The sequence below is a fragment of the Odontesthes bonariensis genome, chromosome 16 (assembly GCF_027942865.1).
Source record: "Odontesthes bonariensis isolate fOdoBon6 chromosome 16, fOdoBon6.hap1, whole genome shotgun sequence".
Classification (NCBI taxonomy): domain Eukaryota; kingdom Metazoa; phylum Chordata; class Actinopteri; order Atheriniformes; family Atherinopsidae; genus Odontesthes; species Odontesthes bonariensis.
In genome coordinates, this window is record NC_134521.1 from 17,308,934 (window position 1) to 17,320,064 (window position 11,131).

Below are 11,131 nucleotides of genomic sequence, written 5' to 3' on the forward strand. Positions count from 1 at the left end.
ATGGTTAGAAAACTTGTAGCTGTGGAGTTTTATATTCTAATAGTCTGTTCAGTTAATTAAAAAAAACAAAACTAATCTGTTTTCCAACAACTTGATAAACACAAACACACAATCGTGAACTCGATTGTGTGTCCCAATCATAATATGATGTGTGTGGAAAAGCCATCAGCTGCTGATTTCCTGGGATCCGGACCAGCTGACTGTTCAGCTGGAATATCACTGCTGACACACACACACACACACACACACACACACACACACACACACACACACACACACACAAAATAAAAACCAAAGGCTATTTTGTTAAAAAATAATGGTAATAAAGAAAAATCTTATTTCAAATGATCAATAATTACAGTTTACATGATTCAAAAATAACATTTCACCAGTTAACCTGATGGAGATGTTTTTTTAAACATGTCAGAGTTCATCCTCTTCTTCTGGTTGGTACATTTCCTTCTTTTGTTGCAGTTTATCCTAAAAACATGCATTTCAGAGGCTGGTAAGGCATTTCAATATTCGACTTGTTGCTTTGGTTTCATCGTACCATTTTCTCTTAATATTTAATTCATTGTTAGCAGCTACTTCGTTTTTTCAGCATAAAAAGAGGAAACGAGAAATCCTTACACTTGAATTGGCTTTCCAGGGGTCAGGAGAGGCATCTGGGTGATGGTGATCAAAGCTATGCACAGTCTGATAAAAATCTACTCTACTATGTAACAATGTCTGAGAGTGAGGTGACCTGCACCTCCCGTATCTGCTCAGTAGCTGAACATCTGCTGTGCCGAGCCGCTCTGCTGCTGTGGGGTGGGAGGCTGGCTCTGGCCGCTCCGCCCCGGCTCTATACCCTGGCTCTGGACCTCCTGACTCTCCCCCTGAGCACCCTCCACCACTGGGGTGACCTGGCTGCCCTCAGCGGCTGGTACGGGCCTCCAGGCCAGAGTTGGGGCTTCCAGCTGGTGGCTCATGGGGTTGACCAGAGTGGTGAGGTTGATGAAGTGGGCGACAGACTGGGGCGCCGTGCCGCTGGTGGGACCCACCGTCTCCGGGACGAGTTCAGCAGGTCTGTTGTGGAGCATGGCGGAGCCGCTGACGGTGTCGAAGGTGACGGTGAGGATGGAGTTGTCCAGCGTCAGGGGCCGGTCACTGGCCGTCAGGTGGCCCACAGCCACAGGCTGCAGGCTGGTGAACTGGGCGGGGGCGTGGCTGGTGATGGGCGTGACAGTGATGTTGGTCAGTCCCACTGAGCTGTTGGGGGAGGGGGCTGACGGGGCGTTGGGGTCCGTCAGGACCACCACCTGAAAAAGCAGCAGTCAGGTCAATTATAGCAACTCAGTGACTGACATATTTACAAAAGAGAGACAAGAAATATTTTCATGACTAACGTTTAAATGAATCAATATGGACGTAATATGCACATCTACCTGCTGGATGCTCTGCACCGCAGAACTCGTCTCAGTCTCGTCACCGACGATGACGGTGTTGAATTCGGTCATGGGCTCGTGTCTCGGCTCAGCGAAGTCGGCATAGTCGTCGGACTCGGACAGCTCAGTCTCAGCTTGAACTCTCGGCTTCTTCTTGGGGTGCCGGGAAGGTCGGGCAGGGCGCTCCTGCGACATGCCGTCTTTTTCTAGGGTCAGCGTGGGCTGTGGAAGGAGGGCAAATGTTTAACCACTGCTTAAAGACACCGACGGGGTGGGGGGGACTTAAAGTACGGCTGCTAGTTGTTGCCCCACTACACCAACCTGTACAATACTGATGGAGGAATTATTGATTGCCGAATTTTCCTGAAGATCATCGAACTCATCCATCCTCGCTGACACCACCTACACGCATGAAGGAGACCGGCGTCAGTTCGGTACACGGATCGTTTCCCCTCAGTCCTGTCCAGACTCACCTCGGGGTGTTTGCGTCGCAGGTGTCGGTTCATGGAGGCGCGTGTAGACACCTTAGTCCCACAGAGGTCACACGACTGGGCCTCCACCTTTTCATGGGTCAGGTGGACGTGCTTCTGCAGCATGTACTCCGTCAGATATTTCTTATCGCACGTCACACATGTCCACGTCTTACCCACTGCAGCAGGTAACAGGAAAGCATTTTGTTTAGAGCGCTGGCTACATTACAGAGCTACAAAATAAAGGTGCACACGCTTGTTAAATAGACAGTTGAATACTTTAATTAATTGTACTGTAAATGAAAAAGATGCCAATACCTTGAAGTGCAATAGATTAGACAGGGGTTAGGTGGAGGTTAAATAAAACTGCCTCCTTTTGACTTTATTCTATTCATAAAATTCTTTTGGTCTTATGTTAATTTGGGCTCTCACATATGAGCCCCATTTAACCTTTTAAAAACAAGACAATCAGGAGATATTATAATAGAAAAGTCAGTCAAAATGTGGGGGGGTTATGCTCAAGTTTTTGTACAAACTAAGAGAAGACCAAACATCAGCCTGGTTGATTATTGATTTTCTGTTGTTTTTAAAAAAAATCTTAAGGTGTTCCACTAAAACGGATTCATTTCAATTTTGCTGCTTTAGCTCCGATGCTAAAATTTTTTTCTAAATTTGGTCTCCGACACTTTCATTTAAAAAGCAGATGTGTATCAGACCCAACTACTGCGTACAAATGAATGAAACTGTTGATTTTCGGTCAATTTGATTGAACGACACGGCTCTAGTCGTCGCCGCATGCTTTTCATCTTCATGTGACAGCACTGTTGCTAAATTACATTGAGCTACTTTTCAGACCTCTCCAGCAACTCTTTCAAGCTGGGAGAAGCTATGATCACCCTCCGTCCCATTCCACTACATATAGATCTATTCATTTTTCTTTTATTCCACCACATGTATTGTTAGTCGCATAAATAAAGTGGCAGAATCGCTTTGTTTTCAACTTTTGAGGCTTTGAATCAACATGGAAGGAGGCCACACGGCAGAGCTGCCATGTTGAGCGTTAACAGCGGGCAGAACTAACCGAGCCTGGTTCTTACGATGGTCTGACACTAAATATTTACCTGTGTGGATGAGCTTGTGTGTCTCTAGAGTCGTCCTCTCACTGAACGTCTTTCCACATAATTCACACATGAAGTCCTTTATACCTGCAGACACGGTGGCGAGAGAACAAACACGTAGTGGTACAAACGGCGATAAAATGTGCTTGTGTGCGTCCCGTGACGCCAGTCTAACTCACCTGTATGTCTCTTGTAGTGTTTCAACATGTTGACCTTTTGGGCAAACTTGCGGTTACATTCTTTGCACTCGTACTCTTTGATGCCTTTGTGAAGCTTCATGTGGTGCCTCAGGGCATGTTTGGTCTTCATGCCTGAAGAGGAAAACAGGGATTATGAGAGTGATGTTCGCCCGAGTTGTTTACACAACGAGAAAAAAAGACGCACCTTTCCCGCACTCTGCACACAGGTAGTCACGGTTGTCATCGTGAACCCTGAGGTGCTCCTTCAGCATGTCCTTCCGTGCGAATGATTTGCCGCACGTATCACAGCCGTGGCTCTTCACCCCTGCACAATAAGAGACGAGGCAGTCCTGTTAGCTATTATTTAGACTTTTAAAGGCCGAGAAGCAGATGACATGAGAATTTTCTCACATATTTCATAATAATCTTTTTTCACAACACAAAAATTCAGAAAATTTGCCGTTTTTATGGGTATTTGGTATCTAAATGTGCTCACCCGTGTGAATGATCTTGTGTCTTTCAAGGTTACCGATGCTATTGAAGATTCGGCCACAAATTTCACATGGATGGATGTACCTTTGGGACAGAACAGGACATTACAGCATGTTCGTTTCAGTTCTGATGAGACCATTTAGTTTCAGCAGCAGCGCTGATGATAAAAACTTGAGCTCTCATTAATCCTAACCTGAACCTTCTCAGCAGTGATTACACTTTATGCACAAACGCTTAGAAGTAGCGTTTAATGCCACTTCCTGTCGTCTTACTTCTGCACCGCAGGGTCGGGCAGCTGCTCTCTGTGGATGACCAGGTGAGCGTTGTACGTGGCCTTCAGGGCAAAGCGTCGGCCGCAGATCCCACAGCCGTAGCCTTTCTCCTTGTGCTGCTCCATGATGTGCTTCAGATACTCTTTGCCCTTTGCGAACGACAACTAGGCACACAAAAGTGGACAAACTGTGACGGGCTGCTCTGTATTACTCTGTGTCCTTTAGCTAAATACCATGGAAAGGCTTTCATATCAATGTTCTGATTACTCAAGAGCCTTCAACTCGTTTGTGGGGATAAATCACAGGATTTCTCCTTCCCTGCCAAGATGAAGCTTACTTGACATTTCTTGCAGTTGTACTTGTGGTGCTCGGGATCATCTTCCTCTTCGTCATCGTCCGTTTCATCACTGTCGTCTGCTGAGATGCCGATCTTCTTGATGAAACCCTCTCTTTCCTGCTCGTTCATTAAAGCAATGTCCTGAAACCAAAAACAGCTCTCATGAAGTCATTAAAACTGGTTGTTTTAGTGGAGTTTGTCAAACCTTTGCTGCTTGGGCGGGATTGATGGGGAATTTACATATCTGTAAGCTGCAGCTTTCGCCCTTTAAATCCCACTTTTTTTTGTATTCTTAATGGTGACAGAACAGGCGATGTCTTAACAGGCTAACATAAGAACTTTTTGCAGGTCTCAGTATCACCTTGAAGTGCACATGAATGTGATCTCTGAGGACGTCCACACGGAAGAACTTCCGGCCGCAGATCTCACAGGTGTACTTCTTATCACCATGAGTCAACAGATGCTTGTTCATGTTACTCCTGCAGGAGAACACCTGTGCACACAGACATCCACGTGACAGATGAAGTACATGTGGACACCCACGCTGCATTTTATTCCTTTCTGGATTGGCACGAGTGTATTTGACCTGCCATGGACAGTGCCGGGAATCTAAGGCGTACCTTGCCGCAGATAGGACACGGTGACGGCTCCTTCCTGTACTTGGTCCCTTCTTCTCCATTGACCTCCAGCTCCTCTTTTTTCATCGGTTTTGGTCCTATCCACATGCATAACGTGAATAAATGTGGCAAAAAAGAGGAAAAGTCAACTGAAAGTACAAGACAATCACACACATACGAGTTTTAGATCCGTTTCTGCTAGGGATGCACCGATACCGATACTGGTATCGGGCCGATACTATTCTAATATACTCGTACTCGTTAAAGTTAACCGATACCAATTTATTGGATGAAGACCGCGATCAGAGGGTGGCTTGTCATTTTTGTTGTATTTTTTTTAGATTGGTGGCTAGAGGAAATTTCAAGCTAATCAGGAACAGTGTGGTTAGGCTAGTGAGACCGAAACCTGTCTTCCAATTCATCGCATTTTTTTTGTGGTAGAAGTATCGGCACTCGGTATCGGAAAGTTCTCAGATCCAAGTATCGGTATCGTATCGGTTTGATCCCTAGTTTCTGCACGTCTGTTAAGGAAGTTAAGAAGCTGACACTGGTCGGAAGGAAAGGTGGGAACTGAATGAAAATACAGGGGGATCCATGAAGAGAGGAAGACAATGACCTGAAGCTAACAGCCAAAATGAAGCTGTAGTAGTAGTGTGAAAATGAATGAGCAGACATCCAAATAAAGCCTTTGCAGGACTCACCCACACTGTGCCTCCTGTGGTGCTCCTGCATCACGTCTTTGCGATAGAACATTTTGTTGCAGATTTCACAGGAGTAAAGCTTCTCGCCGTGCTTCTTCTTATGCTTGGAGAGGTTGCTGTTGGTGGAGAAGAATCGCGAGCAGATATCGCACTGGAAGGTCTTGTCGTCTGGAGACGGAAGCAAAAAAAGACTGTCAAACCGGACCGGATGTGGCCTGAATGAGATCACTTGCGCCAAAAAGCAATGTAGCGTACCTGTCCGGCAGTTGTGGAACTTTAGGGCGTTTTCCAGGCGAAAGGATTTCTCGCAGGTGTTGCATTTATATTTGTAGTCCTGGTCAGGCTGTTGGGAGCACGTAAAATAACAAAGATATTAACCAGTGGAGAAACTAAAGCCTTGAAGGCACAAGCTTTGAGAGCTGCTTACCACATTCTTGCTGTGTTTGTAAGAGATGTGCTGCTTCAGACTCTCCTTCCGGCTGAATAACTTATCACATTCATCACACCTGAACAGCTTGTCCCCTGGAAGGATACCCGAAGGAGATCTTAAATATCATATATGAACACAACCACCCACCACCCTCAAGCCAAACCCAGCTTTTTCACGTCTGCACACACCATGTGATCGGATGTGTCTGTTGAGGTTGCTGCTGTTCTGGAAGACCTTGTTGCAGAGGGAGCAGCGGTAAACCCTCTTATGCTCTCTGGGTTTGTGCCTCTTCAGGACAGCCGTGTTGTCTGCAGCGCTCAGCAGGCTGCTGCTCTCCGCTGCCGCTACCTCGGAGGCCACCGGCTCTGAGCTCTCCGCGTGGGGCTTCACATCTGCACACATCAGGAATCCAAAGTCAAAAAGAAACTCACAGAAGCTGCTGCAATGTCGGCGACAGCGTAATCTGATGATAAAAGAAGACACTCAAATTAGACATATGTTCCATTTTCTAAACAAACATTTATCCAAGGTCCTGGTAATGGTTCTTAATTCAAAGTCAGCAGATCACGGAAGAGATTAAAGCCCATCCGGGGGGTGGAAATTTCATGCAAATCAGTTTGATGGTTGTTGTGATAGTTCAGTGTGCAGTGAACTGACCAGTGACATCATCTGGCCAAAAATAAAAGCTAAATATGTTGTTATGTTGAGAAGAAACATCTTGGCAATATGATCATCTCAGATAAAGATGAGATATTCAAACAAGAACACATAAAAATCACACTTTTAATCTAAAATTCAACGTGATCCGATCTTACGCAGGGGGAGACGGGTTAAAGGGATAGTTCGCCTCTTTTGACATGAAGCTGTATGACATCCCATACTAGCAATATTATTTATGAACATTTTCTTACCCCCCGCTGCATACTGGCGCTATTTTCTCTCTACCTTGTATGACTGCGTGCTGTGTAGACCGTGCAGACCGAAGTGCAGACCGAGCAGTCCCCTGCTTCCGAGCAGTAAACGCCGTAACAGGCGCGGCTGTCGGCAGGCGGCAGCACACATTGATATGAAGGGAGAGAAAATAGCGTCAAGCGATTGTGAGGTCTGACTTTTTCTGGAGAATGATTTTGTGATGCAAATGTATTACTCTTTTGAACACATATTGTTTTGAGAAGCAAAACGCTTTATTTTTTTACACCCCAGCCAACTAGCCGGACTACCTTGGTCAACGCCAAAACGAGGCTGGAACTCGGCTCACAGTACGCAGCAGGGGGGTAAGTCAATGTTCATAAATGATATTGCTCGTATGGGATGTCATACAGCTTCATGTCCAAAGAGGCGAACTATCCCTTTAAACTAGCTCTATCAGAAACTCATGTGACGGCTGTGCACGGACGAAGGAGACCATTTCTCTTGCAAAAGATGGGATCTACACAAACTTGAGCGGAGAACGTGTGCACTTGTAGGAAAATATGTGACGCAGATGGCGAGGTGCTGAACTGAGGTTATGAGTCGGACAGACAATTTGTTTGGCTCCAAATGACATGAGCCATTTTACCATCAATATTCAACCAGTATTCTTTAAGCCAACTCAAAACACAAATCCAATTCAGCTCAGCATCTCATCAGCTACGTCTCATCATCACGCTTTAAACATCACGGTTAGAAAATCAGGATTTTATTAGAGCAGCCACAGTCTGGAAAAGCTTTAAGTGGCCGCGAGTTGGCACTTAGTGGAAATGTGCTTGTTTTCAGTCACAATGTGCTGACGCGTTAAGCCGTCTGACAAACAGAAAACTACATGAATCAGAGCAGGTTTTACAAATGTATATATTTGCGCCTTACTTTGAAGCATGTACAGAGCACTCAAGGCCATTTAATTTCACTTGGGCATATATATGCAGGAATGGGTTTGTGAGTCTGGCTTTGAGAGCTTCAGTATCGTCCAATGTTGGTCAGACTGACATGTTTACGTGCTGAGCGAGAGCTCCCTGGAGACGCCTCCATGACAGCAGCACACACTCATATACAGACATGATCAGGGAGTTCAACACATGTGAACTTATTATTGTGTAAATTAGAAAAGTGCAGAATAAAAGCATGTGACTATTCTATCACACTCTATAAACTCATTAGGAGCAGTAATCATTGTGCATTTAAAATGTAAGTAAATCAATAAACAGTTTCACATACCAAACTCTTGTTTGCAGGGTAGTGATTTGTGGCTGTTAGATTGAAAACACAGTGGTAACCCTCGTGTAAAGCTGAATGATGGCTCACAACCCAAAAGGAAGTATTAGGACAGAACAAGTGTTCAGAGACCACAATGACTTCCTTGCTTGTAAGCACAGATCATTTGAATTCCATTCATAGATGTATTTACTTCTGTTTTATTTCTTCTTTCTGCATTTTGTCATCCTTTTTTATTTCCCTGAGTGTGTGTATTTTTGCATTTCTTTATGGATCTCTGCTTCATTTTGCAGAGGAGTTTTAAGCCCGACTGCTTCTTTTCTTACCTTTGTTTTTGCCTGTGGCAGCAGCAGCTCCGGGCCTGCGTCCCCTTGCTCTCCTCGCTCGGTTCTGCCCTTTCTTGCGGCTTGGCTGAGCTGCCGAGTGGCCCCTCTCCTCTCCTGCATCGGGGCCAGCCGGGCTCTCCTCCTGGGGCAGCAGCGGGTCAACGGGGAGCACAGTTACCATTTTCACCTCGTTATAGGGACTCAGCATGTTGCCTGTCATCAACAGAAATAAAGCAGAGCATGTAAAAGGGGCTGAAAACTACCAGAAATGACAGCAAATCTTAAAATATGAGCTGCACTGGCTGGAGGTGATGGATGATGTGAATGATCCTACCTCCACTGCTGTCCTCAGCCACTTCGGACAAGTGGAGTCCACTTTTCTCTAAAGTCTCTTCTTTAGTAGATGCATCTGTTGCATCTGATTAAAACACATTTAAGCGGAGGTTACAAATGTTGCCAAGACACCCTACCACAGCATCTGTGCCGTAAGGCCTCAAACAAACCGACCTGGTGGAGGTAGTTGTGGTTGGAGCGGCGGCCTTAGCACAGGTTTCTCCATCTTCTTGGCATAGAAAGCTCCATACCAGACTCTTAGCTCCGCGCCCGGTAGCACATCCTAGAAAACACATATCAGAGGCAGGAGTTCGGGAGAGAGAATGCCCCATTCGGGCATTCCTGACATGCTCAGGTTTAAGGTGGAGGCAGGTACCTGCGAGGTGTTGAAGTAAATATCATCGTCCTGCTGATAAGCCGTCAGATTCTGGTGTTTGTGGTCGGAGGCAGGGCGCACCAGCATCATCCAGTTGCAATCTTCCTCGCTGCTGCAGTCAAAACACACCACAACGCCATCCTTTGGGAAGATCTGCCCATCGGAAGATGGAGGATTAAAAAAAGGACACATCGCCCCTTATAAAACAAAACAAATGCACTGTGTCTGTCAGGATTCAGCAGGCTGCACCTTTAAAGGAAAAACTCCTTCGTTCTCCAGGATTGGGACCCTCTTAGCCTCAAAGGGTCCAAACCGGGTCCTCTTTACCAGCCGACGCAGGACAAACACCCCCTCCACCCCGTTAGCTACCTCACTGATCTCCAGGCTGTTGGGTAGAGATGACCTGATCCCACAAACAGACAAATGACAATAATAAATCATCTAGAATGGGATGCATACTTCCACGGACTCTCTGCAAAGTCTGTGCCTGTATTATCGTCATCAACAAGTCACAAAGTGGAGGAGTGAATCTGCCCCCCTGTTGTTTTCCACAGTCCTTGATTTACTGTACGACACGCCCAGCTGTCACTCACCGAGCTCGGCTGAGGACAAAGGAGTCCTGGACGGTTACCAGAGGCCCCAGTTCTGGGCACTCAGAGTCATGGTACTGACCGCAGTCCTCACACCCTGAGAAACATTTCACATCCGTTTAATTTCATTTCCCAAATTGACCAATTACTGTCGTCTTCTCAGACTGCAATAAAAGAATGAACGTAAACACAGAAAATAACTAAACATAGTTATTTGTAACCTCAGGTCACAGTTTCACACACTGTCAGCCATACAGTACAGTAAGGGATGGATTCATACTCACAGATGTACTCATCTGGTATCTGTTCAGCCATCATGAAAACCTACACACAGGGGAGAGGAGTTTATGTCATGAAACAAGGAGGGGGGGGTGACAGCATTCAGGTCATACTGACTTTAAATGTTCCTTTTTCTGTAGGAGCTACTTTTAGATGGATTAGACTCCAACTAAACTGAACTTCCGAGCCTCCTTAACGTTTAATGTGGGGCTCCTCAGCTGTACTTGAATGCATTAGCTCTCCTGACTACACAGCAGTGTGTTATGACAGCAAAAACTGCTCATAGGTTATACAGTAAGAGCGTGTATATTAAGGTCTGCAGGCCGGGTAAGAGATGGGATCCAGGATTTCAGTCGTTCCCTAACTCTAGCCGGGTTTTAACTCCGATCTGAGCGGTTGCTCTTCACTAAAATGTAACAAAGAACAGTCGGCATGGCGGATGGACCGGAGACGCAAAACCCCAAACCGGAGTCGGTGCTTTTTAACGCCAGGCAGTGAGCTAAAGAAGCGGCCCAGGGAAAGGCGGAGCGAACCGACCAAATCGGCTGCACCTTCCCTACGAAACTGCGTCGCCATTTTGTGGAAAACTTTAGAACGTTTGTGAAGACTCACGTTACCTTTTCTGCAAAACACCCTTCATTTAGCGAGTCCTGACTCCGGGTTCCAATCCGCTCCAGAAACGGCGCAAGACCGGAAGCGCGCCGCGCCGAGTGCATTATGGGAACTGTAGGCCCGGCAGAACCACGATAAAAAAAGACACAGTTCAGTAAAGAAATAGAACTACCGTGAATTTACCACAAAAATGTGCTGAAAAAGTGTTAAATTGCCACAAAACTTTCTTTTTTCTTTTTTGATGATAGGACAAAATTTAGCCAGGTCACTCAATTTATATAGTATTATTTTGTTTGTTTCATATCACAATTCCACATTTCAATGGGTAATTGACAGAGGTGGGAGAAAGTCCCTATGTTGCAAGTCCAAGTAGAGTCTCAAG

General features: G+C 45.8%; 1 protein-coding gene across 4 annotated transcripts; it reads right to left on the minus strand.

Moving 5' to 3' along the window:
* Window positions 1-301: 301 nt before the first annotated feature.
* On the minus strand, window positions 302-10,821 carry prdm15 (PR domain containing 15). 4 transcript variants are annotated; one of them, XM_075486467.1, is made up of 25 exons: window positions 10,755-10,821; window positions 10,143-10,182; window positions 9,862-9,955; window positions 9,518-9,671; window positions 9,269-9,421; window positions 9,067-9,175; window positions 8,894-8,977; window positions 8,560-8,772; window positions 6,989-7,081; window positions 6,232-6,435; window positions 6,041-6,135; window positions 5,869-5,956; window positions 5,614-5,781; window positions 4,916-5,010; window positions 4,657-4,788; window positions 4,296-4,436; window positions 3,959-4,122; window positions 3,691-3,770; window positions 3,400-3,519; window positions 3,195-3,326; window positions 3,019-3,102; window positions 1,901-2,076; window positions 1,749-1,829; window positions 1,428-1,649; window positions 302-1,301 (listed from the first exon to the last, which is right to left on the minus strand). In XM_075486467.1, exons 2-25 carry the CDS (start codon window positions 10,174-10,176, stop codon window positions 765-767), a joined length of 3,453 nt encoding a protein of 1,150 aa, XP_075342582.1. In that variant the 5' UTR covers window positions 10,177-10,182; window positions 10,755-10,821; the 3' UTR covers window positions 302-764. The 4 variants fall into 4 exon arrangements, with proteins under 4 accessions (XP_075342582.1, XP_075342584.1, XP_075342581.1 ...); XM_075486469.1 differs by lacking the exon at window positions 6,989-7,081; XM_075486466.1 differs by having other exon boundaries at window positions 5,614-5,956.
* Between the last annotated feature and the right edge of the window lie 310 nt (window positions 10,822-11,131).

What these genes read in the sequence shown, in the direction of transcription:
- prdm15 (XM_075486466.1), bottom strand. Translation starts at nt 10,176, where the DNA reads ATGATGGCTGAACAGATACCAGATGAGTACATCT. An exon ending in ACATTCATGTGCACTTCAAG is followed by an intron (nt 4,437 to 4,656) that starts GTGATACTGAGA and finishes TTTTGGTTTCAG; the next exon opens with GACATTGCTTTAATGAACGA. An exon ending in CCCGACCCTGCGGTGCAGAA is followed by an intron (nt 3,771 to 3,958) that starts GTAAGACGACAG and finishes TCTGTCCCAAAG; the next exon opens with GTACATCCATCCATGTGAAA.